General features: G+C 45.1%; 2 protein-coding genes across 2 annotated transcripts; both read right to left on the bottom strand.

Moving 5' to 3' along the window:
- Positions 1–1,240: 1,240 nt before the first annotated feature.
- Positions 1,241–25,869, bottom strand: LOC127429193 (fructose-bisphosphate aldolase C). Its single transcript, XM_051678066.1, has 9 exons — positions 25,717–25,869; positions 19,242–19,381; positions 18,380–18,591; positions 17,775–17,829; positions 17,513–17,673; positions 16,397–16,480; positions 2,979–3,153; positions 2,597–2,796; positions 1,241–2,217 (listed from the first exon to the last, which is right to left on the bottom strand). The coding sequence occupies exons 2-9, from the start codon at positions 19,351–19,353 to the stop codon at positions 2,125–2,127; spliced, it is 1,092 nt and encodes a 363-aa protein (XP_051534026.1). The 5' UTR covers positions 19,354–19,381; positions 25,717–25,869; the 3' UTR covers positions 1,241–2,124.
- Positions 3,161–16,372, bottom strand: LOC127429192 (uncharacterized). The gene is made up of 2 exons (XM_051678065.1): positions 4,697–16,372; positions 3,161–4,583 (listed from the first exon to the last, which is right to left on the bottom strand). The coding sequence occupies exon 1, from the start codon at positions 12,550–12,552 to the stop codon at positions 11,311–11,313; it is 1,242 nt and encodes a 413-aa protein (XP_051534025.1). The 5' UTR covers positions 12,553–16,372; the 3' UTR covers positions 3,161–4,583; positions 4,697–11,310.
- Positions 25,870–26,491: the final 622 nt, after the last annotated feature.

Genomic DNA, 26,491 nt, shown 5'->3' with positions numbered 1-26,491 from the left:
ACTACCACACCTGGAGTCACAAGTTCGAATCCAGGGCGTGCCGAGTGACTCCAGTCAGGCTTCCTAAGCAACCAATTGGCCCAGCTGCTAGGGTGGGTAGAGTCACGTTGGATTAACCTCCTCGTGGTCACTATAATGTGGTTCTCGCTCTCGGTGGGGCACGTGGTGAGTTGTGCGTGGATGCCACGGAGAATAGCGCAAAGCCTCCACATGCGCTGTGTCTCCGCGGAAATGCACTCAATAAGACACCTGATAAGATGTATGGATTGACTATCTCAGACATGGAGGCAACTGAGATTTGCAACTGAGGCGAGTCACTACGCCACCATGAGGACTTTGAGCGCATTGGGAATTGGGCATTCCAAATTGGGAAGAAAAGGGGAGAAAAGCCAAAAAAATGAAAATAAAATGGATAAATTGGAATGCCCAGCCGTCAACGGATGTAGAAGGGAAGCCCCGCCTTACAAAAAGAGCCAATCACCTTTTGGATACAGACATCGCCTGTCAATCGACTTGAGAATGTGCATGCTCATTTGCTATACAAGCCGGGCAAATTGCATTTTTAGCATAATCAGAGGTAAGGAAACACAATTTATGATACTAGTGTTTTCAGATTTACATATATATATATATATATATATATATATATATATATATATATATATATATATATATATGTTATTTTTATCGTAAACTTGATCAACCAATTTGGAGATTTTGGCCTTTCCCCATTCAAGTAGATAGGAGCTGTACTTGTATGCCACTTGTTTACATAGAAAAATAGAGCTGTTCGTCCGTGATGTCAATTTGTAGGCAAACCTGGAAGTCTAATTATAAAAACCCATAGGAAAATCCAGAGGGAACCCATGGCGAATTAGACTTCCGGGTTTGTTTACAAATTGACGTCACGGAAGAACAGCTCTATTTTTCTATGTAAACAAGTAGCATACAAGTGCAGCTCCTATCCACTTGAATGGGGAAAGACCAAAATCTCCAAACTGGTTGATAAGATTTTTGAACTTATGAGTAAAATAAGGTCTGTAGTAAACATTACTTGATGATACGATAAGACCTACATGTTTACAAATTTCAGCAGAGCTGTGTATTAAGTTGTGTGGTGATCACACTAAGACTGGTTCAGAAAAACTATCAATTGGTATGTGTGTGTAACTGTACGTTATGGCACAAGATGAGCAATTTGAATGTGAACTGTCTGTGTGATATAATAATGCACAGGATCTGAGGTTTCACAGTAATTTTATTTTAATTTTTAATATCTGACACACAAAGTGCTTAGAGAACAACACAAAATCACAATATCACAACTTGTTCAACAGAGCAGTGACTGCTCCCCTCCCCAGAAGCTCCGCATTTATAGCCAATGGAACTGAATTATTCATGGAGCACTGTGTCACAAGTAAGAGAAGAGAGAGAGAGAGCAAGATACACTAAAGCACACAATACAAAGGAGCAAAATTTAAAAATAACTGTCTATGTTTTCAAACTTATGTTGTAAGTATTTTACATTAAATTTCTCCAGTAAATACATACAGCCCAGACAAAGCATTAATATGTTAACACAACATGATATTCCATCATGCTGAGAGGCTCCCAAGACCATTGAGCAAATATATATTTTTTCTGTTTCTTTCCCTATATGATAAACTGTGCCTGTTGGGACACACTAAATTGTAACTTCAGTCATCAAATCACCAACACAAGACAGTGTGTCTTCATTATGAAGACTGATGAGGCCATACTGCACTGAAAGGAATGTGACATGTCAACTGGTGGCTGGTGCCTGAATTGGAATGACTTTTATAGGACTTAAAATAAAACTGTGGTCTCTCGAATTTTGAAAAACATACATATACATACATCATTTAAAACCAGCTATCGGGCCACAAAAATACTGTTCTTCCTTGATTATGGAATGAAACCATGCCTTTCTTTGTCTCCTTTCCATTTCTAAAGTTTAATACATTTTAAATAGATACAGTATGAGACATTGCAATGACAACCCTACAGTACAGAAGACAGCTCAGGCCTGTGATTGGTTGGTGACAGGAAGGGTAGCAGCTGTGCACTATACTATTGGCCGGCGGAAGCTGGAAAGCAGGATGTTTAGTAGGCATGATTGGCAACGTAAAGGGACTGTCCTGCTGCCGCACCAGTTCCACTGGAGACATACTTGCCCTGAGCAGCCAAGCTGTTAGCCTGAGGAAAGGTCGCAAAGGTGAGTGTAGGTTGTCTGAATCAGTAGTTTCAGACAGGCCTTACATTGACAAATAACTAAACAATGATTCTAGCTCAGTGGTGGTCTAACAATTTCTTGTTAGATATAAATTCTAGCTCTATTATTACTGCAAGCCCATTAAATTGTCTAGTTCTCTGACATTTAGTATTCTAATGTTCTCAATGCTATTTGACTATGTGATTATTTTCAATATTTAAACTGAAGTGTGTAATTTTTTTGGATGTTAAAATATATTTGTAATATCCTTATCCCAGCTTAATATGCAGGAAACTAACTGTAAGTAATTCATTAATAGGTTGAAAAAAATTGTGTTACGAGGAAACAATTTGAATAACTGACCTCTGCACGCTTGATGAACTCCTCTGTGGCGGCCTTCTCATTTTCCTTGACTCCGCGCCAGGCGTTTAGGGCAGAGGCCTGCAGGGCACGTCCATAGGAGAAGGTGAGGGCCCAGGGCTTTGTCAGAGGGCAGGTGTTGATGGCGTTCAGGTTAATAGAGGCCTCCTCCTCACTTTGACCCCCAGAGAGGAAGGTCACACCTGGGCAGAGAAAATGGATTATGCAGCTTTTCTGAAATTGTATTGTGACATCACTGCATACTGATTAGTATTTAATTAATTCTTTGAAAGCTTGGCTTTCCCACTTGTTGCAATATTCCTCCACATTAAATTTCAGCCAATGCATCATTCTGCATTAAACCGAGGCAATCATTGTGACTCACCTGTGACTGCGGGGGGAACGGTACGGCGCAAGGCTGTCACTGTTGCCATGGCAATTTCTTGATTGCTATATTTGGTGGGGCATGAGTGTCCAGCTGTCACCATGTTGGGTTTCAGAAGAGTACCTTCCAGATATACGTGATGGTCAGACAGAGCCTTGTAACAGGCAGCAAGGACCTGAGGATGAATGGGAAAAATAAGATAGTGGTTGGATACAGGGCTCACTCAAAGTCCCTTTCAAAACAAATCAGTCCACTCAGCCGCCATCTTTGGAACAATCTGGGCCACTATTTTCTAAGGATACAAGTGGCATAAAAGTACAGCTCCTATCTACTAGAATGGGTAAAGACCAAAATCTCCAAAGCAGTTGGTCAAGATTACGATTTAAGAACATCTGACAACAGTGGTGTAACAAATCCCTTTTAGTTCTCGGAAAGAGGAAGTGGGAGATGATGTGTCTCGTTCCAAAGATAGTCTTTTATTTTGATACATTTCAGTATTTATTACACACTCAATGTTTGCTTTTCAACAGAACTGGTTTCTGGTTCTCTCTCTCTCTGCCGCTATCTCCTCCCCTTTTATTTCCATGTCATGGCTCACTGGGAACACAAACAGGTTCCCGGACCTCACACCCCCACCTCCACATACCCCCACTGCCCAACTCAGGCCGGGGAACCATCCGGCCTGCCACTGGCACCCATGCACAACTCACCACGTGCCCCACCGAGAGCGAGAACCACATATTATAGCAACCACGAGGAGGTTACCCCATGTGACTCAACCCTCCCTAGCAACTGGGCCAATTTGGTTGCTTAGGAGACCTGGCTGGAGTCACTCAGCATGCCCTGGATTCGAACTTGCGACTACAGGGGTGGTAGTCTGTGTCAATACACGCTGAGCTACCCAGACCCTTGGTGCTCCCTCTTCGATGAGATCAGTCAGTGGGCTGGTGCCATCCGAATATTGTGTTGGCACAACAAGGCAACGTTCTTTAGCCAACTGCAGGCTTCTAGTGGGCGCGTAGCTCTGCAGAAATGATTTTAGGTATGCTGGAGCAGAACCAGTGACTGTTCTGTATGCCAGCATCAGAGCCTTGAATTTGATACGTGCATTAACCGGCGGCCAGTGGAGAGAGACAAGGAGTGGTGTAACATGCACTCTCTTTGGTTGATTAAATACCAGATGTGCTGCTGCATTCTGGATCATTTGCAGGGGTCTAATTGCACATGCAGGGAGGCCTGCAATGAGTAGTCTAGTCTAGTTATGACAAGTGATTGAACAAGCAGATTTGTGGCATGTTCAGAGAGGAAGGGTCTTATCTTCCTGATATTGTAGAGTGTAAATCTACATGATCTTGCGGTCTTTGAGATGTGGTCTGTGAAATTTAGTTTGTTATCGATGTTTACCCCTAGATTTCTGACTGTTTTGGAAGTTGTTACTGTAGTTGCACCCAGCTGCACGGTGATGTTGTGTTCAACAGCAGGGTTGGCTGGAAAGACAAGGAGTTCGGTCTTAGCTGAGTTGAGTTGCAGGTGGTGTTCCTTCATCCAGGCCGAGATGTTTGCCAGGCAGGCAGAGATTCGAGCAGTCACTGTGGTGTCATTGGGCTGGAAAGACAAGTAGAGCTGTGTGTCATCAGCGTAGCAGTGGTAAGAGAAACCGTGTGCCTGAATGATGGGTTCCAGTGATGTTTTCAGTGTTCACAATAAACTACACACACACACAGAACGGCGCATGTCACTCCTCTCTCCTCTGTGGCCCTCAGCTCCCTTTTATCTCTCTGCCTCTCACTGCAACACAGAACAGCTGTTAGTAAAATTGCCCACAGGTGTAACTCCTTAACACTCCCACCTCCACATACCCCCATCGCCTGACTCAGGCAGGGAAGCCAACCAGCCAGCCCGCTACTCCCCCCCCATTTCGAGAGAGGAAGCCTGTGACAGCCATCTGTGTCCCCGGTCTATGGAGCACCTCGAACTTAAACGGCTGAAGAGCTAGATACCAATGGGTGATCCGCGCGTTGGTATCCTTCATGGATCCTTCATGCGATGGAGCCACTGGAGTGGGGCATGGTCCAAACAGAGGGTGAAATCCCGTCACAGGAGGTAATACTGAAGGGTAAGGACTACTCACTTGATGGCCAGACATTCCTTCTCAGTGGTGCTGTACCTTGACTCTCTTACCAAGTTTCCAGCTGATGTACACCTGCCCCTCGACCACCTGGGACAACACGGCTCCCAACCCCCTGTCCGACGCGTCGATCTTTAAAACAAAAGGGAGTGAGAAATCAGGAGAGTGTAGAAGTGGTCCGCCACAAAATGTAGCTTTCACTTGAGTAAAAGCCTGTTGGCACAGCTCCGTCCACTGGACTGGATCTGGAGCTCCCTTTTTAGTAAGATCAGTCAGCGGGCTGGTGACAGTCGAATAGTTAGAAACAAACCTACGATAATAGCCAGCCAACCCCAGGAACTGTCTCACCTCCTTTTTGGTCTTGGGTCTCGGACAAACCGCAATAGTTACTGTCTTGTCAATTTGGGGATGCACTTGTCCATGACCCTAGTGGAAACCCAGATACCGTATTTTCAACTGTCCAATTGCACACTTCCTCGGGTTCGCTGTGAGTCCCACCCATCTCAGCGATCTCAGGACAGCCCTCAGATGCTGGATATGTCACTGCCAATTATTGCTATAAATAATTATATCATCCAGGTAGGCAGGGGCATTTGCAGCGTGCAGGTGGAGAATTTTGTCCATGAGTCACTGAAACATAGCCAGGACCCAAACAAACCAAACTGAAGGGTAACAAATTGGTGTGAGGCAAACGGAGTGGAAAAAGCAGTTTTTTCTCAGGACACGGGAGTCAAGGGGATCTGCCAGAATCCCTTTGTTAAATCCAGTGTCTAATAAAAGCAAGCCGCACCTAACCGATTGAGTAGTTCGTCAATGCGAGGCATTGGGTAAGCATCAAAACTAGACTCCGTGTTAACTTCTCAATTGTCCACACAAAACCGGACCGACCCGTCGGACTTCGGTACCAGAACCACCAGGCTGGCCCAGTTACTTTGGGACTCCTCAATTATTCCCATATCAAGCATGGATGGCAAGTTCTCCTGGACCACTTTTTTCTTGTGTTCCGGTAACCGATAGGGGTGGGAATGTACCACCACCCTTGGGGTTGTCTAAATGTGGTGTTCTATGAGGTTCATACGACCATCAGAAAAACACGTCGGAAAACTCCTTCTGCAACCTGTCAACCTCAATGACTTGGGACGGTGAGAGGTGGTCCCCACAGGGTACTGGGGTGGTTTGATGGGTGTTTTTTTGATGCCAACTCCGGACCTAACTCCGCTCTCTCTGAGACAACATTCGCCAAAGCCACGAGTGCCACCTCACTCCATGGTTTTAGGAGATTCATCCGTATTACCTCATAGTTGACTTCCCCAACTCGCCGTGTGACCACAAAAGGCCCTTGCCACTTGGCTAACAATTTAGAGCTCGATGTGGGTAATAACACAAGGACCTTATCTCCATGTGAAAATTCCCGTTGCTGTGCCCCTGTTATAGAGCCAGGACTGCCGTTCCTGGAGCAAATTCTCCTGTATTAGTTGCCACAATGTGTGGAGTTTTGCTCTCAGGTCCAGAACGTATTGAATTTAATTCTTACTCTCTGAAGGTCCCTCCTCCCAATTTTCCTCAGAATATCTAGGATGCCCCGAGGCTTGCGGCCGTAAATTAATTCAAAGGAGGAAACCCTGTGGAGATCCCTGAAATTAACAGGGATTCTAGCCACTTATCCCAATTTTGTGCGTCTTCATATACAAACTTCCGAACCATGTTTTTAAGGGTCCTATTAAATCGTTCGACCAGGCTATCCATTTGAGGATGGTAAACGCTGGTGCGGATCAACTTAATCCCAAATAGTTCATACAGTTTGCGTAGTGTACGTGACATAAACAAGGTGCCCTGATCAGTAAGGATCTCTTTCGGAATCCCAACTCAGGAGATAGTTTTGAAGAGTGCCTCCGCAACACTGCGTGCTGAAATGTTGCACAGGGCCACTGCTTCAGGGTATCGCATTGCATAATCCACCAAGACTAATACAAAGTGATTCCCCGTGTTGTCCGTTCTAATGCCCAATGAGGTCCATGCCAATTCTTTCGAAGAGGAACTTGATCAACAGAAGAGGGCGCAATGGTGTTTTTGGAGTGGCCGGTGGATTCACCAACTGACATTCGCGACATGCAGCACACCACATGCGTACATCTCCACGAATGCCCGGCCAATAAAAACAGTCCATGAGACAGCACACTGTCTTATCCTGCTCTTAATGTCCTGCCATCGAGTCAGAATTAACAACTGGGTTGTATCTGCTTTTGTTAGAGCATCCTGCTTAACTCGATACAACCTAACTTTAATAATTGAAAAGTATGGATAGGGAAGCGCAACACTGGGCTGAAGCTTTTGACCATCAATTACTCTCACTTGGTCAAAGGTGTGCCTGAGAGACTCGTCCCTTGTCTGCTCCAGAGGGAAATACCCTATGGCAGAGGGAAATCCCCTATGGAGTTTTCCCGGATGACTGAAGGGGTGGAGCCCTCACTTTCCTCCGGGTTTCCCTGACGTGGAGATGACATCGACTGCTCAGGAAACGCCTCCCCAGCCAGCGCTGCACAAATCCCACACCGAATTACCGTACTGCAGGACCCATCCGCACACCTTGAACCAAGCTTTTGTGAATCGAAGTCTGATTACAACCTGAATCCACCAAGGCTTGGTATGTACCCCCTTGGATACTCACTGGTATGCGGTACGTCCCTGCTCAATCAGGGGCGGCTTGTGATGCATCGAAAACCTGGACTCACGGCCCCACATCCATCACCGGGCATTGATCCTGAATGTGTCCTGGTTTTTTGCAGTGCCAGCACACCGGCTCAGACATTACCTCCACATCTGCGGCCCTAGATTTACCAACTTGGTGGGGAGGGGGAACAGAAACGTCATGGTTACTGGTGTAACCTCCGTTCCCTGATGGAGGGAACGAGACGTTGGTGTCGATGTAGTGACACTAGGGGTCACTCTTGGGAGCCCGAGACACCTCTGGTCTTTGATAAAAGGCCAATGAAAATTGGCGAGTGGTATTTGCATGCCACTCCCCCGCAGATACGGGTATAAAAGGAGCTGGTATGCAACCACTCATTCAGGTTTTACGCTGAGGAGCCGATATAAGGTCCGGCCATTTCAGCGGGTAGTTCAGCGTTGTGGTAACCATGACGTTCCCTATCTGTCACTCACTCGACGTTGGTGTCGATGTAGTGACACTAGGGGTCCCTATACAAAACGCCACAAGGCTGAACTGTGTTACGTGAACTGGCGGTGTGTGGTGGGCAGACTTGCTGTGTGCCTCATAGCCAGCACACCAGGTCGACACGTAACCTCCCCCAACACAGTTATGAGTGTCGAACGGCCCTTTTTGGGGACAAGTAGATTACCCAGAGATAGAGACAGGCTTAACCCAGTCGTGGCCTCTTTCCCCTTCTCTTTTTCCACTCCCTAAAAAAGAAGGGGGATTATCCGACTGGGCCGCCAGGTCTAGTCGGGGGGTGTCCCTCCCAAGGGGAGGACACCGCGGAGACCACACCTCACCCCAAGAGAGGGGGGGATATTTACGTGGAAGAATACATCACATGGTCTTTCCAACCATGTGGAGAGCCTTCAAGGTAGATCCTGCCCAATGGGGGAGGAGTTACTACAACATGGAGACAGGGGCAGAGGGGCTCTGCCCAAGGAAGACGCAGTTTGCCAGCAGGGAAACGAATTAGCGGAAGATATAGATCGCATGGGGTTAGCCTTACAGGGAACCGCCACATGCGGAGCACCTACCCCAGAACCGGGCTCTTAATTAGCACGTGTACTGGGCCGGCAGCGAGTCTCTCCGAAAACTTGACTGTCACAGGGCTCGGAGGAAGTCAACCAGGGAACAACTTTTGTGAACACTACTGGGAATTAACAGCGCACGTCTTCAGCTCAAAAGGAGGTGGAAGGTGCTATGTGCAAGCGATACACCCAGCCGGCTATCCCGGGCTTATCCGCTTGTGTTGCGTGCCACTACCTGGGACAAAACCGGTTCCACCCGGAGGTTGTAGAACCTTACAAAGTTGTTGGGTGTTGCCCAGCCCGCTGCTCTGCAAATGTCTGTTAGAGACACACCTCTGGCCAGGGCCCAAGAAGCCGCTACACCACGGGTAAAATGGGCTCGTAGCCCTACCGGGGGCGACATGTTTTGGGCAAGATATGCCATAGTTATGGCGTCAATGAGCCAGTGGGCGATCCTCTGCTTGGAGACAGCGCTTCCTTTCCGCTGTGCACCAAAGCAGACAAAGAGCTGCTCAGCGACTCTAAAGTTCTGCATGCAATCCAAATAGATGCGTAAAGCGCGCACCGGACACAGCAACAACAGGGATGGGTCTGCCTCCTCCTGGGGCAGTGCTTGCAGGTTCACCACCTGGTCCCTAAAAGGAGTGGTGGGAACCTTGGGCACATAGCCCGGTCGGGGTCTCAGGATCACGTGAGAATAGCCCGGACCAAACTCCAGGCACGTTTCGCTGACAGAGAACGCTTGCAGGTCACCTACCCTCTTGATGGAAGTGAGCGCAGTCAGGAGGGCAGTCTTCAAGGAGAGTGCCTTAAGCTCGGCTGACTGCAAAGCTCAAAGGGGGCTCTCTGTAGACCCTGAAAAACTACAGGGGTCCGATGAGGGAACGAGGCGTGGCCTGGAGGGATTCAGCCTCCTGGCGCCACTTAGGAACCTGATGATCAGATCATGCTTCCCTAAGGACTTACCATCGACTGCATCGTGGTGTGCTGCTATGGCAGCAACGTACACCTTCAAGGTGGAAGGGGACAGCCTCCCTTCCAACCTCTCTTGCAGGAAGGAAAGCACTGATCTGACTGTGCATCTCTGGGGGTCTTCCCGACAGGAAGAACACCACTTAGCGAACAGACGCCACTTAAAAGGCATACAGGCGCCTCGTAGAGGGAGCCCTAGCCTGAGTGAACGTGTCTACCATCTCAGGTGGGAGACAGCTTAGGTCTTCCGCGTCCCGTCCAGGGGCCAGACATGGAGATTCCAGAGGTCTGGGCGCGGGTGCCGGATGGTGCCCCTTCCCTGAGAAAGAAGGTCCTTCCTCAGGGGAATTTGCCCGGGGGGAGCTGTCGCGAGGAGCGTGAGGTCTGAGCACCACGTCTGGGTGGGCCAGTAGGGTGCTTACCAGGACGACCTTCTCCTCGTCCTCCCTGACCTTGCACAGGGTCTGTGTAAGCAGGCTCACTGGGGGAAAAATGCATATTTGCGAATGCCAGGGGACCAGCTGTGTGCCAGCGCGTCTATGCCGAGGAAGGCCTCGGTCAGGGCGTACCAGAGCGGGCAGTGGGGAGGATTCTTGGGAGGCGAACAGGTGCACCTGAATCGACTCCAAATCAGCTGGACCACCTGAAGGTGGAGTCTCCACTCTCCCTTGAGGGTAACCTGTTGTGATGGCGCGTCTGCTGAAGTGTTGAGGTTGCCCAGGATGTGATTGGTTGTAGCGACTTGAGGTGCTGCTGACTCCGTTGGAGGAGACGGCGGGCGAGTTGTGACATACAGTGGGAGCGCAGACCGCCTTGGTGGTTGACATATGCTACCGCTGCCGTGCTGTCTGTCCGAACTAGCATGTGCTTACCCTGGATCAACGGCCGGAACCTCCGCAGGGCGAGCAGAATTGCCAGTAACTCGAGGCAGTTGATGTGCCAACACAGCCGTGGACCCATCCAGAGGCCGGCGGCTGCGTGCCCGTTGCCAACAGCGCCCCAGCCCATTTTGGAGGCATCTGTCATGACCACGACGCGCCTGGAGACCAGAGCTCGTAGAAACGAGAGGTCGGTCCAAGGGCTGAAAAGACGGTGACAGACCGACGTAATGGCCACGCGGTGTGTCCCATGGCGCCATGCCCGTCTCGGGACTCGAGTCTGGAGCCAGTGCTGAAGCGGCCACATATGCATCAACCCGAGTGGGGTGGCCACCGCCGAGGATGCCATATGACCCAGGAGCCTCTGAAAAAGTTTCAGTGGAACCGCTGTTTTCTGTTTGAACACCTTCAAACAGGCCAGCACCGACTGGGCGTGCTCGTTCGCAAGGTGCACTGTCAAAGAGACTGAGTCCAACTCCAAACCGAGAAAAGAGATTTAGTCGGCTGAGGTGTGAGGGCACCAGGTCCCTGTGTGCGCATAACACGTCTCGAGAGTGAGCTAAGATTAGCCAGTCGTCGAGATAGTTGAGAATGCGAATGCCCACCTCCCTTAACGGGGCAAGGGCAGCCTCTGCGATCTTCGTAAAGACGCGAGGAGACAGGGACAGGCCGAAAGGGAGGACTTGTACTGATACGCCTGACCCTCGAACGCGAACCGCAGGAAGGGTCTGTGTCGAGGAAGGATCGAGACGTGAAAGTACGCATCCTTCGGTCTACCGCCACGAACCAATCTTGATGCCGGACGCTCGCTAGAATGCGTCTTTGCGTCAGCATCTTGAACGGGAGTCTGTGTAAAGCCTGGTTCAGTACTCGCAGGTCCAAGATTGGCCGCAACCCACCGCCTTTTTTTGGTACAATGAAGTAGGGGCTGTAAAACCCTTTCTTCATCTCGGCTGGAGGGACAGGTTCTATCGCGTCCTTCCATAGGAGGGTAGCGATCTCCGCGCAAGGTAGCAGCGCTTTCGTCTTTCACCAAGGTGAAGTGGACACTGCTGAACCTGGGCGGATGCCCAGCGAAGTGAATCGCGCAGCCGAGTCGGACGGTCCGGACCAGCCCTCGTGACCGACTGGAAGGCGCAAGCCGTGCATCCAAGTTCCGCGCAAGGGGGACCAAAGGGACAATGTCATCGGATGTACGGGCAGGTGGGGCCTCACGGCGGGGCGGAGCTCGAGGTGCCACACCACGCCGTGGCCGTGCTGAGTCCGAGGACATCGAAGCACTTACCTGGCTCCTTGTGACCACCCCCGGAACAGCCTGGGACGGGGGAGGAAGAGGCCTGTCCTCGTGACCCGTGGAGACTGTCACATCGGGGGCGGATTTGTGCCACAGCTGGGTGCTTAGGGCGGGAGACCACCGCTGGAGCACCAACCTGCCAAATGGAGTGGTGGACGGTGGTCGTGATGCCAGCCGTACACACCGGATACGTGACCCAGGGAACAAGGAAACCACTTTTGCTGAGCTCTTGAGTACTGCAGCCACTTGGGCATGCAGCGCAATTAAATGCAAAAGGTAACAAAAAGATGAAGATCTGCTTACCAGCTCCAGAGCAGCGGGTTTCGTTGTCCCTGGGTCGCCCGTCTCAAGGGCGCTTTGAAGCCTTTCACGGGTTCTGGGCGGCCGCGAGACGGGTGGCGTCTGCTTCCTGCGGTGGGCTCCACGCCGGGGCCAGGCTGAAGGGGCGGGCTGCGGCGAAGCCGGTGCAGTCACCGCAGGGGGACGCCCTTGGCGATGAGTAGATGGGGTGCGGGATCTTGAGCCGCGCCGGGGCAGGATATGCCGGCTAGCATCCATCTACTGCTCTACCATCGAGAACTGCTGGGCAAAGTCCTCGACGGTGTCGCCGAATAGGCCCGCCTGGGAAATGGGGGCAGCAAGGAATCGTGTCTTGTCGGCCTCACCCATCTCGACCAGGTTGAGCCAAAGGTGGCGCTCCTGGACCACTAGTGTGGCCATCGTCCGCCCGAGAGACCGCACCGTGACCTCCGTCGCTCGGAGAGCGAGGTCGGTCGCTGAGCGCAGTTCCTGCATCAATCCCGGGGCGGAACTACCCTCGTGCAATTCCTTTAGTGCCTTGGCGGACTTGCAGGAGAGCCATGGCGTGCAGGGCGGAGGCGGCTTGTCCAGCGGCACCGTAGGCCTTGGGCGTCAGAGACGACATAAACCTACAGGCCTTGGACTGGGGCTTTGGGCACCCGCGCCAGGTGGCGGCGCTCTGCGGGCATAGGTGCACCGCGAGCGCCTTTATCCACCGGGGGATTGCCGAATAACCCTTGGCCGCCTCACCATCGAGGGTAGTGAGAGCGGGGAAGCTGAAAAGATTGGGACCGGGCAGTAAAAAGTGCCTCCCGCGACCTTGTCAGCTCTTCATGCACTTCCGGGAAGAAAGGAACGGGGCGTGGCTTTGAGCGGCGCTCGGGAAAGCATGTCGTCATCTCCGCGTCAGCCTGTGACTGGGCGATCGACCCCGAAGGGAGGAGCCCAGCTCTGGCTTCCGACTGGACGAGCCCGCTCTCCGATGCTGCGCTCGAGAGCTCATCACTTTCGCGGGCTCCGAATAAAAGGTCGAACTCGCCGTGAGACGAGCCGGCGGACTCACCCGGAAGCCAGATCGGGGCAGACGAGCGTGCTGGGGAATGGGAGGTCCACGGGGGGATACCCGGCTGAGGCGGTCCCATTGGGGTCCCCAAATCGCCCCCAGTGCTAGCCGCGCTGGCCTCAAACCCGTGGGTAAAAGGACCGAGGTGGGAGCCTCTGGGGTGGCTTGCTTTCTTACAAAGGCGAGCCGCGACCGCAACGTTGCCATGGACATATTCTCGCAATGAGAACATGACCATCCACGAACGCTGTCTCCTCGTTAGCAGTGCCCAGACACGAAAGACAGTGATCGTGACCATTAGAAGGCGAGAGATAACGAGCACAACCAGGAATAACACACAATCGGAAAAGCATCTTTAAAAAGACACGTCTTTAAAAAGACGTTCCGTGTGTGCGCTCTTTTAGAGAAATATATACTCTTTTAGAGGGGAAAAATGCTCTTTCAGAAAATATACTCTCTAGTTTTCTGCCAAAGCGCCCAGGGGCATTCTCTGCAGTGCACCAGTGCAGAGGAGGGAGAAGCCGCTGAAATGCGCCGTCAGATCCAGCAGAGGTGAATGAACAGTAGTATTCAGCTAAGTGAGCATGACCGTTCGGCTCCGAAGAGAAAATCTGAATGAGTGGTTGCATACCAGCTCCTTTTATACCCGTATGTTCGGGGGAGTGGCATGCAAATACCACTCGCCAATTTTCATTGGCCTTTTATCAAAGACCAGAGGTGTCTCGGGCTCCCAAGAGTGACCCCTAGTGTCACTACATCGACACCAACGTCGAGTGAGTGACAGATAGGGAACAAAGGGGTTCAGGGCAATAGAAACCCCCTGGGTCCAGGGAGCCGGCTTAGGGAAATTGAACCCCCATCGCTGGGGGTAGGGATAGGAACAATATGGGAAGGGGAAGAGAGAGAGGGAAAGAGACAGAGACAGATAGAAAAAAATAATCGCCATCTCCCAGATGCGCTACCAAGTGGTCCTCGGCCAGCTGGACGGCCTTCTCCAGCGATGCCGGATGGTGACACTGGACCCACTCTGCTGTTCCCTTTGGCAGACGGTCGACAAATTGCTCCAGCACCACCAGGTTTACGACTCCATCGGCGCTGTGGTCCTCAGCCAGCAATCACCCCCGAAAGGCGTCACGGAGCTGATAGGCGAAGGCAAACGGGCTGCCGGACTCCCCAAATGTCAGCACCCGGAAGCTCTGATGGTGATGTTTGGGGTTGCGGCCAACCCTTTGCAGGATGGCTCGTTTCAGGTCTGAGTACTCCAGCAGGCTCGCGACAGGTAGCTGTTGTGCTGCCAGCTGAGCCTCCCCTGACAACAGCGGCAACAGACAGACCGCCTTAGGACCACCCTGATCCCTCCGTGGCATGTTCAAACAGTTCTATAAGGCTTCGGGGTCATCCTGTGGTCCCATTTTTGCCAGCGTGATTTAAGGCACAGCAGGCATGGACGGGGTCACTGCTGGAGTACCCCCTGTTCAGGAGGGCCTGATGTTGCATCTGGTGGATGCCAGCGAGGTTTTGGACAATCTCGGCCAGAGGCGAGATTAGGCTTTGGCACCACTGTAACAAATACCTTTTAGTTCTTGGACAGAGGAAGCGGGAGATGACGTGTCTCGTTCCAAACAAAGTATTTTATTTTTATACTTTTCAGTATTTATCACACACCCAATGCTTGCTTTTCAGCAGAACTGGTTTCTGGTTCACACACATGCTGGAAGCTCAGCTCTCTCCCTCTCTGCTGCCATTTTCTCCCCTTTTATCTCCATGTTATGGCTCACTGGGAACGCAAATAGGTTTTAGCACAGGTGTAAATCCTTAACTACTCAGCCTTCCCGGACCTCACTCTCCACAGATCGGTGCTCGATCACCCCCCCTCCACAAAAGGTATAAAAAATTGTGCTATAAAAAAATGCTATTTTCCAGGCTGGTCCAGCTAATGCGCATGCGCTTTCGCGAGTTGACTGACAGGCAATGTCTGTATCTACAGTAAAAGAAGATTGGCTCTTTTACCTGTAAGGCAGGACTTCCATTTCTACATGCACCATATTGGGTGTTTCAATTACTCCCCTTCATTTAAATACAAGTGCTCAGTATTTGGCTAAATAATCTTTGGCTTACTGTAGCTATCATTATGTTGGCTTGACAAATTCCCCCCAAAAGACCAAAATTTCCGACTGTAACTCAAATCTAAACTAAAGCTTTCAAGTGAAATTAACCAAACTTAGCATAGACCTTTAGACTGCTGTGGATCTGGTTGCTATATCTTTTCTAAACAATCAGACTTGCGGTTTCTTTCTTTCACTTCTTTTAAAATGAATTGGAGAAATTGGAAAGCCCAACGGTCAATGGATATAGAAAGGAAGTCCCGCTTTGCAGGTAAAAGAGCCAATCACCTTTTAGACACAGACAACGACTGTCAATCAACTCGAGAATGTGCATGCACAGTAGCTATACAAGCTATGAAATTGTGTTATTTAGCAAAATCTGAAGTAGCACAATTTATGATATCAGTGTTGTCAGATTTACTGCTGATTTGAAATATGCTCTTTCATCGTAATCCTGACCAACAGTTTTGAAGATTTCGGTCTATCCCCATTCAGGTCGATAGAAGCTGCACTTTAATGACTGGAAATAGCTTCCCGGGAGTGTTCCAAAGATGGCCGACAGTGGACTGATTTGCTAGAAAGACTTTGGTCTACATTGACAGAATGTTCAGAGTCTGTCTCAGAATTTTTTACGAATTCAAAGTCCAACTGTCAATAAGCTAACAAAAAGCTATCAACCTGCCTTAAAATGCTATCCATCCATCCATCCATCCATCATAACCTTTTTAAAACTAACTTTCATAAAAGGCTTTGTCAAGCCAACATCATAGTTTGTCAAAATTTACCTATCTAGATTGTCTTGTCATTGAGTAAATGTAACTACAGAACCGGCCATGGTCCATTAAAACAGACGCTCCATTATTTAAAGTGTAGTCTGAATTAAATAATTTGATTTAACTTTTTCTATAATTCCCTCCTCTCACTTTTCATGTACCTTCTCTGTAACATACTGACAGCGTTTCAAGTCATGGTCACCATCAGGCAAAATCTCTGGTTCCACAATGGGCACAATGCCATTCTGAAAAAACAAACAGAGAATGTTACTTTTTAAAAAGACTTGCAAAAGACATCACACTCCACTAGTGTTAACTTTAAAACTATATACAGTTTATTCATTCAATATACAGTACTGTGCAAACGTTTTAGGCACTTGGGATAAATGTTGCATAGTGAGGATGTCTTCAAAAATAATGGCATAAATAGTTTTCATTTATCAATTAACGTCATACAAAGTCAAGTAAACATAAAAAAAAGCTAAATCAATATTTGGTGTGACCACCTTTGCCTTCAAAACAGCACCAATTATCCTAGATACACCTGGATACAGTTTTTCTTGGTTGTTGGCAGATAGGATGTTCCAAGCTTCTTGGAGAATTTGCCACAGTTCTTCTATTAGATTTGCAATACGTATGTGTATGTGTGTGTGTGTATGTATGTATGTATGTATGTATGTATGTATGTATGTATGTATGTATATATATTCATATATGTGTATATGTATGTATATGTATATGTATGTGTATGTGTGTGTGTATATGTATGTATGCTTGTATGTATGTAAGTACATTGTTGCTGTGTTTGTATTGTTGTGTACTGGAAGCTCCTGTCACCAAGACAAATTCCTTGTATGTGTAAGCATACTTGGCAATAAAGCTCATTCTGATTCTGATTCTGATCTATTTCGGCTGTCTCAATTGCTTCTGTCTCTTCTTGTAATCCCAGACTGACTCAATATTCAGTGGGTGGCTCTGTGGGGACCATGCCATCTTTTGCAGGGCTCCCTGTTCTTCTATTCTATTCTATTTGCAAAAGAAATGTTTGGGAGTCTAAAATTTATATTTCCTATTGACACACTAAAGCTGAAAATATAAATAACCATCTTAAGACAAATGTTTTTGTGAAGTATCTTATATGCCTAAGACTTTTGCACAGTACTGTATACGCAACAAGACCATATATATATATATTCTAACTGCAACAGTATCCTGACAAACATACAGGAGTTCTTGCTTTAAGATATAGCACAGTGTGATGGTTTTAAGGAGCTCACCTGCTGGCAGATACTGGCGTAGCGAGCCAAGACGTTGGCGTTCTCCATGATTGCTAACTCTGAGGGAGTGGTCTCACTAATTTTTAACACGGAGCGCCACTTGGCAAAGTCTGCACCATCTTTCTTATATTGAGCACAACGTTCTGACAAACCATCAAGTCCTGAAGACACACAAGTACACCATCAACAACAAATCTTGTCGTTGTGATAGTCATCAGAATTTTTAGCTCATGTTTAAACAGTGAATATTTTCCAAGCTTACCCTGTGTTGTGGTCTCGCCATTTGTTCCTGCCAGTGGGACAACACCTTTGTCAACCTGTAATGGAGGAGAAAAGGGCTTTCTTTAGGATGAAAGTACCATGGCAGCATTATCAAGGACTCAATAATCAAATATCCAGTAGTTCTAATTTTATATTTGAAATTAATAAACCTATTATCATAAATACAAAGCAACTATAAAAATCATTTGGAAGAATATTTAAAATGTTTACAATTGTATATTACAAAACATGCAAAAATAAGAGTGCACTGTTGTGGAAAACAAGAACAACCTCCTTTAACCTGATCATCTAATCCTAATCCTCTGACCGCTGTGTTATTTATAAACTCTATTCTCTTCTCCTGATAAGCACTGCTATTATACACGCTTACAATGCTACTGGGTTTTTGAAGTATACAGTATATAATGTATATAATTGACACCTGAGGGCCATTAAATCCCCCCCACAATCTCATTCCTGTACCATGAACAATAAAATCATATACCTATACCATATACATATCAATTTATAAATGTATACATTATTTATACATCATGGTAGCATTTGTTAAACTGGTCAGATCAAACTAATAAAACAGCCTTGTACCTTGATGCCCACAAGAATGCCCCTGTCCTTGATCATTTGGGCAAAGTTTGTGCCATCATCAGCATTCTGATAGAGGGTCTCGTGAAAGAAGATAACACCACCGATGCACTTGTCAATGCGCTCGTCAGCAGAGAAAAGAATCTGGCGATACAGACGACGGTTCTCCTCTGTGTTTTCCACGCCGATGGGGTTCAGGCGCTTAGCCATGCTGCCTGTACAGACGCACATACACATAATGTTGTGTTAGAACTGGTAGAAATCCAACATGGGTGTTTCGATCATTGCAGACAACAGGCTGCTTTCTATACAAGTGTTTCTCAAACTGCGGGGGCTGTTTACAGTAGGGTCTGTGGAAAAGTTCTATTGAACTTACATCCTTGACTAGAAGTATAAATGTTTGTAAGTTTCGCTAGTTCGGCTCTTTTAGTGATGCAGCGGCAAATCATGTTAAACATGGGCAAGACAAGTTGAAAGTTTATAGTTTATTTGTGTTCGTACAGTAAAGGCCATTTAATAAGTAATTTCCTGTTATTAAAACACTCAAGACTCAGCTTTTCCTATCATTTTTACATGTTTGACATGATTATACATGAAAAAACACGACAAAACATGCTGTTCTGTCTAAATCACATTTAAATTGTTTTTAAAGTTCAAATTACTGCGATAGTACTTACATACTATTAATAGCAATTGTTGAAAGTAAATGGCCGTAACTGATGTAATTGCCAGATTACAACGTGAACAATTTGGGGTAATGAAATGTGTAATTTCTTTAAAAATGTTGAAGAAACCCTGGTATATACCACACTATTATTGTATTAACAAATGTGTTATTTTGATATAAGGTGCAACCCTCACTGACCTGTGGACTCATCTGCAGCGAGGATGCCCTTCCCAGAAGCTACGATGCGCTGAGCGATGTCCTGCAGCTCCTTTTTCTGCTCAGTTGTGAGTGCGGGGTACTGGTGCGTCATGATGTCTGCAGCTCAAAGCAACCTGTAACTGAGGAGCGACAGAGACACAGATGTAATTTCATCAACCTCATTGGAATTGTAGGCTTAATAGGCTGTTTTCGCTGAAAAATTTTAAACCCCGTGGCTCTCTCAAAATATTGCTCTGTTAAGCATCCCGATCAGCCCAACACTGCAACATTGTCTCAACCAATGGTATGAGTTAGGAGTGGGACTAACTGTTAATGCGACCAATGGTAGATGGGGGAGGGGGTATTCAGGAGACCTCATTAAACAATCATTATTTTTGCAATTCTGTTTGGCGCAAAAATTACACACTTCAGCTTTAAGTAAAATATACAGTACATAGCTATATAAAGAGATTTAACAAACCAAGTTGATAAGGGAAGCAAATCATGACCTGCTTGGGAATCTGTCAGCGCTCCAATCAGCTTAGATACCTTTGTCTTTTATCTAAGGAAACTAAGTCACCCAAGGAACAACAAGCTGTCTCCTGTAAATACTCAACCGCTGCCTATGAATAAACAAAAAATGTGTCCCATTTTTCAGGGTATCTAAAAGGGTTTGATTAAAATTCCTGGCCACTCTCCCTTTCAGCTCTCCTGTGAGGTTGGATTGCATAATAAATTTCTGCCAGGCCAGCAGAGCATTTTCACCCAGCTGCCACCCCCTGGACTTCTCATTCAGGCGATTGTGGCAGGAGAGGTTATGCAATAATGCTTGTCTAATCTGTGCTGTCAATCCCCATTAGACATTCCCCAGTGTCTGAGGCAATCTGTTAATACATGTTTTTAGAATGCTTTATTCACACCACATTTCCTTTAAAGGGCATCCTTTTTTATTTTAAACATCCTTTCTTTTCTTAACTGTATTTTCTTTCTCTGAGTCACACGATCGATTGTCATATTTCACAGCGACAGTGCAGTTTATTGCTTGTCTAAATCCTTTCTATGGCTGCATATTGATCACTCTCACACTTCCTGGTTCAGTGCTCCCCCATCTCTGTGCTCAATGGAATGAGCCGAAACCGGCACAAACTGGCTGGCCTTTGTGGATGAAAATCACAGTTGGATGCACAGAGACCAAAATGGGCCAGTTAAAGCAATGATTTATATATTTTATAGAGTAAATATTAAGAAAAAAAAAAAACAGAATGTGAAAGACTAAATCTAGGCTAATTAACATTAACCTCTTAAAGGAATATTGCAGTTTCAATACAAGTTAAGCTCAATTGACAGCATTTGTGGCATAATGTTGAATGCCACAAAAATAATTTAGACGTATCCCTCCTTTTCTTTGAAAACAGCACAAATCGAGGTTACAGTGAGGCGCTTACAATGGAAGTGAATGGGGCCAGTCCTTAAAAGTTAAAATACAGACAGTTTCCAAAGTATAGCCACAAGCCGTAGGCTAAACATTCTAGAGGTTAATATGATTTTAGTGTGAAAAAAATCAGGTAGTTACCAATTAGAGTGTGTTTGCAAGACTACATGGTTTACCGGCAACGAGTCAAAATTATTGTTTGTGCTAATCAACATTATGAAACAAACTGAGCCATAGTCCCTTTCAAGGCAAGTCAGTCCACTTTGCTGCCTTTCTTGGAAATATCTTCTAAGGATACAAGATGTAGAAGAAGGGCATAAAAGTACAGCTCCTATCTACTTGAATGGGGAAAGAATGAAATCTCCAAAATGGATAGTCAAGATTATGATCAAACAACATATTTCAGATCAGGGCCATTTCTAGGCATAGGCGAAGTAGGTGGTCACCTAGGGCGACGAGGTCACCAATGATGAGATTGCTCCGGCAGACTGGAGCATCAATAATACGGTTGCGTGGGCTGTAGCTCTTCTGATAACATTAGGCATTTCATCAATATCATGTGGTGAGTGGCGAATGATCAGACTCCGGTCACTGCCATCTGTGTGTCTATAATCATGTGTGACCACTGGGATGTTGTTGGGGGCCAGGGTGGGGTTAGGTATTGGGAGGGGGAGGGGTAATAGTGGGGGTTAATTGTTGATTCTGTGTATATACAGTATGTTTTGTTCTTCTGTATTTAATATGTGAATCAATAATAAGGTTGGCGTGGAAGTTTCCAAAACACCAGCGACAGACACCCATTCGTTTTAATTTTAATAAAAATAATTCGTCTCTGACTTAACAGTCTCTGACTGAGCTTAACTTGTATTGAACCCGGAACATTCCTTTAATCAAGTTAAACACAGAACCATGTTAATTACATACTGGCTAATTAACCTACATTTATATGTTACCGAAATTAATTAACTAGACACACTCCTCTGTGGGATCTGGCTAAAACTGTCATTTCTATGCTCAGCCAGCAGATGGTTTATCATGGTATTATTTAAGGTGACAGGGATGCACCGATCCCTATAAGCTGGGCTTTAGCTCTGAAGAAACACAAGCCCAGTGAATGAGTCCGCTTCACTGGTTCAGTTAAACAAAGGAAGTTTCCACTGAAAAACATGGCCTATGGCTGACACTCAATTAATTCATTATAAAATTCTAAATACCCATCAGTTTCATGAGGGATGAGTTATGGCATGCTCTTTCTGTTATTCTAACAATAACAAAATTGCAATCTCATGTTCTGTAGGAGTCTTTTTTCAATAGCAATGCTCATGGCCAGAATGGCATTATTACATTTCAGTGCTGGTGCAAACAAAGGGCAAATGGAGGTCATTTTCAAGTATGACCACAGTCAGTGACCTATGATGACCAGGAGGTGCCCACTGACTATGGCCCTCAAAGTGACCTCCATCTACCCTTTACTTGCAACACAATGTCACTAAAACGTAACATATGGTATAGTAGGAAACTCCCAGTCAAGCATGTGAATGCATACTGTCATGTATATAAACATACAGTATATTCTTTAGCATTAGAATTGCCAATTTTAGTTTATTATACAGCACAATATGAGAAGACAAATGCAAATTCTGTTTAATCAACGGCTTACAAGAAAAAATACATTCACTCAAAAAAGTATTTTTGCTTGTTCAATTTACTTAATTAAAATTAACTAAAGCAACACAATTTTTTAACATTGTGTCACAACTTGATTTTATTGCGTTTTATCCATTTAAATTTGTTAAATGGAAGTTTACTTAATCAATTTGAGTTGGGACTACATGAATACTTTTTGTGGTGTTAATGTAGCATTGATGAAAAAGGTTAAAATTATGTGTTATTTTATGTGTTTTTGTGGAAGATGAATATAAAGTGGGATACTTGTTAGTGTTTAATGTTTTGTTATGTCGAGATTTAGAAGAGTTTCTGTTGTTGCAGTTTTGGTGGTTACCATTTTGTTGAAGAGTGGAGCTTGAGCTAACGATGAGGACAGGTAGATATTGTTCATGCACTTGATAGCTTGCTACATTGAGTAATTAATGTGCTAACTGTAGTATCAAACTACACTCTGTAGTGCTTCAAACCAGCATGTATTTAGTATAATAACATTCACTTTTACTAACTAGTAAATAAATAAATAATAAGAGATTTATCTGAGTTACACTGACACGTTTAATTTCGTTGTTTACCCATTTAAACTAGGTTCTTTCTACACAACGTGTTTATGTTGAGATTACATAGTAAATTTAAGTTAAGAAAACCCATTTTAAACATGTAGAACCACTTTGAATCAAGTTCAGCCAAAGAACTATTGTTTGAGTGTTGTCTTATTATTTATAAAGAGCCATGAGTGATTCTAATGCAAGCTAATAAATTTTGATGAATCATGGTGACACTGTTTAGACACTGCACGTTTGTGTTATTTAGCCAAATTAGTCTTAATTCTTAACTGTTTTTAAACAAATCAAATAGTAGATCAAATGAATGGTTGTACGCATTAAACTGGAATGATGGTTGGGTAACCAGGATGAAAATAGCCAGATGGAAGGAGTTAACCAGCCTTTAATCAATCATGGTCATGAAGAACAGCTACTTCAGCTCGTAAAACGGTGACATCACAATGCACGTAAGGAGCTTAAAGGGTTCACTCCAAAATTAAAATTCTCTCATCATTTACTCACCCTCATGCCATCCCAGATGTGTATGTATTCTGCTGAACACAAACAAAGATTTTTAGAAGAATATTTCAGCTCTGTATGTCCATACGATGCAAGTGAATAGTGGCCAGAACTTTGAAGGTCCAAAAAGCACATAAAAGTAATCCATACGACTCCAGTGGTTAAATCTTTATCTTCAGAAGGGATATGATAGGTGTGAGTGAGAAACAGATCGATATTTAAGTCCTTTTACTATAAATTCTCCTTCCTGCCCAATAGGTGGCGATATGCACAAAGAATGTGAATCGCCAAAAACAAAAGAAGAATGTGACAGTGCAGATTTATAGTAAAACAGGACTTAAATATTGATCTGTTTTTCACCCACACCTATCATATCACTTCTGAAGACATGGATTAAACCACTGGAGTCTTGAGGATTACTTTTATGCTGCCTTTATGTGGATTTTGGAGCTTTAAAGTTCTGGTCACCATTCACTTGCATTGTATGGGCCTACAGAGCTGAGATATTCTTCTAAAAATCTTCATTTGTGTTCTGCAGAAGAAAGTCATACACATCTAGGATGAGGGTGAGCAAACGATGAGAGAATTTTTTTTTTTGGGCGACCTATTCCTTTAACTAAATGTTATAGTTTGTCAAATACAACTTCAATAAGGCGAAAAGAAATTTAGAAAAAGATTTGTTAATAAAGACGATGACTCGGTGTAATAAATATTTCATCATTCATTCTTGTCCAGTTTTCCAAACAAATGTTTTTCAGAGCATTCATAACAGTGTGGGAAGCCTTACAGAAGATGCCTTTCAAAGAAGATGTTTGAGACAGAAGTGACTTTAGTGATTTAGTATGCATCCCTTTGACAAGGTCTGTTGCTCTGTACTGCGTCACAAAGAGACCAAACCCTAAGCCAGTAGTGCTCAGTGCAGGCCTAGAAATAGATCATGTCATGGAATAGTCATGTAAAAGAGCACATATGTACATTATGTAGAAAGAAAGGTTGTGTTTTGACAGTGCAGTGGGCTAGCGTTTAAATAACCATCCTGATGTGCTTTAGTATTCGTCATCAGCTTAGTTCGTTTAACCTTCAGCAGCAATACTACGCTTGTACCTGATGTGTCCTCAGATGGGGACACCACCATCAGCACGTACACGACACAAGAGAGGATGAGAACACAGCACGCGTGACTCACTGACGCGACAGAACGTGCAGTTAAGACAGGAGCGTTCTAGTTGCGTCGCTAACAATATAAATGGGATTTGGGATAATATTATATTTTAGAAATATAAATTGGTTTATAAATGTAAACATTAAGTGTGAAGGACATTTTTGACCAATTTTACATTAGGCTGACGATCTTTCACTGTATATAATTAGTGATAATATCATGTTGTAAGGGTGCAGTGCTCACATTGCGTAGACTCTCGCTGTTCCTTCAGCTTCTCGCGCAGGAGCGTCGCGTTTTTAGACGCCCTGTCAGGTAAAATAGAACTTCAGCTGTTAAAAATGCGTTTCGAGACACCTGCGTTCTGCTCTATTCGTTGCGCTGCGTTTAGCGTTTTTAACGCAAGAACGCGTTCTGAGTGAACGACCACTAAGAGTGTGTATTAACTCATCAAATCGCTCTAGATAACGTTATTTTCCATCATGTTTGGCTGTATTTGAGCTAGGCTAAGCTAATCTGCCGTCTCATATAAGAAGTTCCTACGTGCCGAACGACCACACATCCTACTGCAGACATCGGCCGCATCCATCCATAGATTAATATAGAGTTCCAACGATGATGCATTTACAGTATTTGCATTATAGACCGATAGTTTTGAGTGCCGTTTTCGGTTTGTCCGCCCAAATTTGCGGAAGAGATATATGATGCTGATGTCGAAGCCCGTGCTCAGGGTGACATTGAACGCAATGAATATTGATATATTGATGTTTATCTATTCAAACTGGCTTTGGATGCTTTCTGAATTGTTAAAAAAGAACATTTTACAGCGAAATGCACGAGTGACATCTGCTATAAATAGTCTATGACATAATGATTATTGTACCATGATGGAGGAGAAGGCCTTACTGTAACTGTCACAACCACCTATCGGATGATACATATTAACTTCTGTTCAATTGATGCAAAGCAAATAACTACAGATGCACTTTTTGAAAACACTATTTCAGAAGGAATTTATCAAAAAAAAAAATAGTTTCTACATTAAAATATAGAATTGTAAAAGGCAAAATCACTTATTCACTCTGTCATTCACCACACCCCAATTAATTAACATATATATATATTTATATATTATAAAAGATTAAGTTTACATACCTGTTTAGGAGAGGGATGCAAAGGATGTTCTGCAGTCGACAGTCTTCCGTTTCAATGCCGCAACGCAACGTGACCGCTCAGAAAATTCAACCTTGCCGGGGGCGTGGCTTTGTGCACGACCTTATTATAATATCGTGGAATATTCATGCCTCTTTAAAGTGAACCTCCTACGCCACTGTCAGCGTCACCATCACATTGTACGGTTCCAAGCTTGAGGTATGTCGTGGGAGCACGTAGCCTTTTTGAAAATGGAGAAATCAGTGAAAAAATGTCATAGCATAACTAGCTAGTTAGTCAATGTAAACAAATTAACAGTATGCAAAGCTAAATTCCAGTGAAAATATTTCATATCATAAAATAATGCTATTAATGTTTGTAAGAGAGAGCTAACACTAACTAGACTAGCACAACGGTATATAGTTTTTTTTTTTTTTTTTGTGCATTTGATGCAAAAACAATTATTACAAAATGGAAATTATACCATTCTTATAGTTTTCAACATTAAATAATGTATCAAACTACTTATGAAACAAAAATAAAAGGAAAGGAAAATGCCAGTGAAATTTAATTGTACAAACGACAAAAAAGAGAAAAAGTACATATTTAATTAAAATAAAATGCACAAATATTTAAAGTCTTAAGACGTTTGTTTGGACATTCTCTTTGCATTCTCATTGTGTTTTTCAAACCTTGTACCATGATACCATCTCTGTACTATGATAGTCACAAAACACTTGTTCAAAATTAATTGGAATCACTGGTTCTACTATAACTA

The sequence above is a fragment of the Myxocyprinus asiaticus genome, chromosome 38 (genome assembly GCF_019703515.2).
Source record: "Myxocyprinus asiaticus isolate MX2 ecotype Aquarium Trade chromosome 38, UBuf_Myxa_2, whole genome shotgun sequence".
NCBI classification, from domain to species: domain Eukaryota; kingdom Metazoa; phylum Chordata; class Actinopteri; order Cypriniformes; family Catostomidae; genus Myxocyprinus; species Myxocyprinus asiaticus.
Note: the sequence above shows the minus strand (reverse complement) of the source record. Positions and strands in the feature narration are given on the sequence as shown.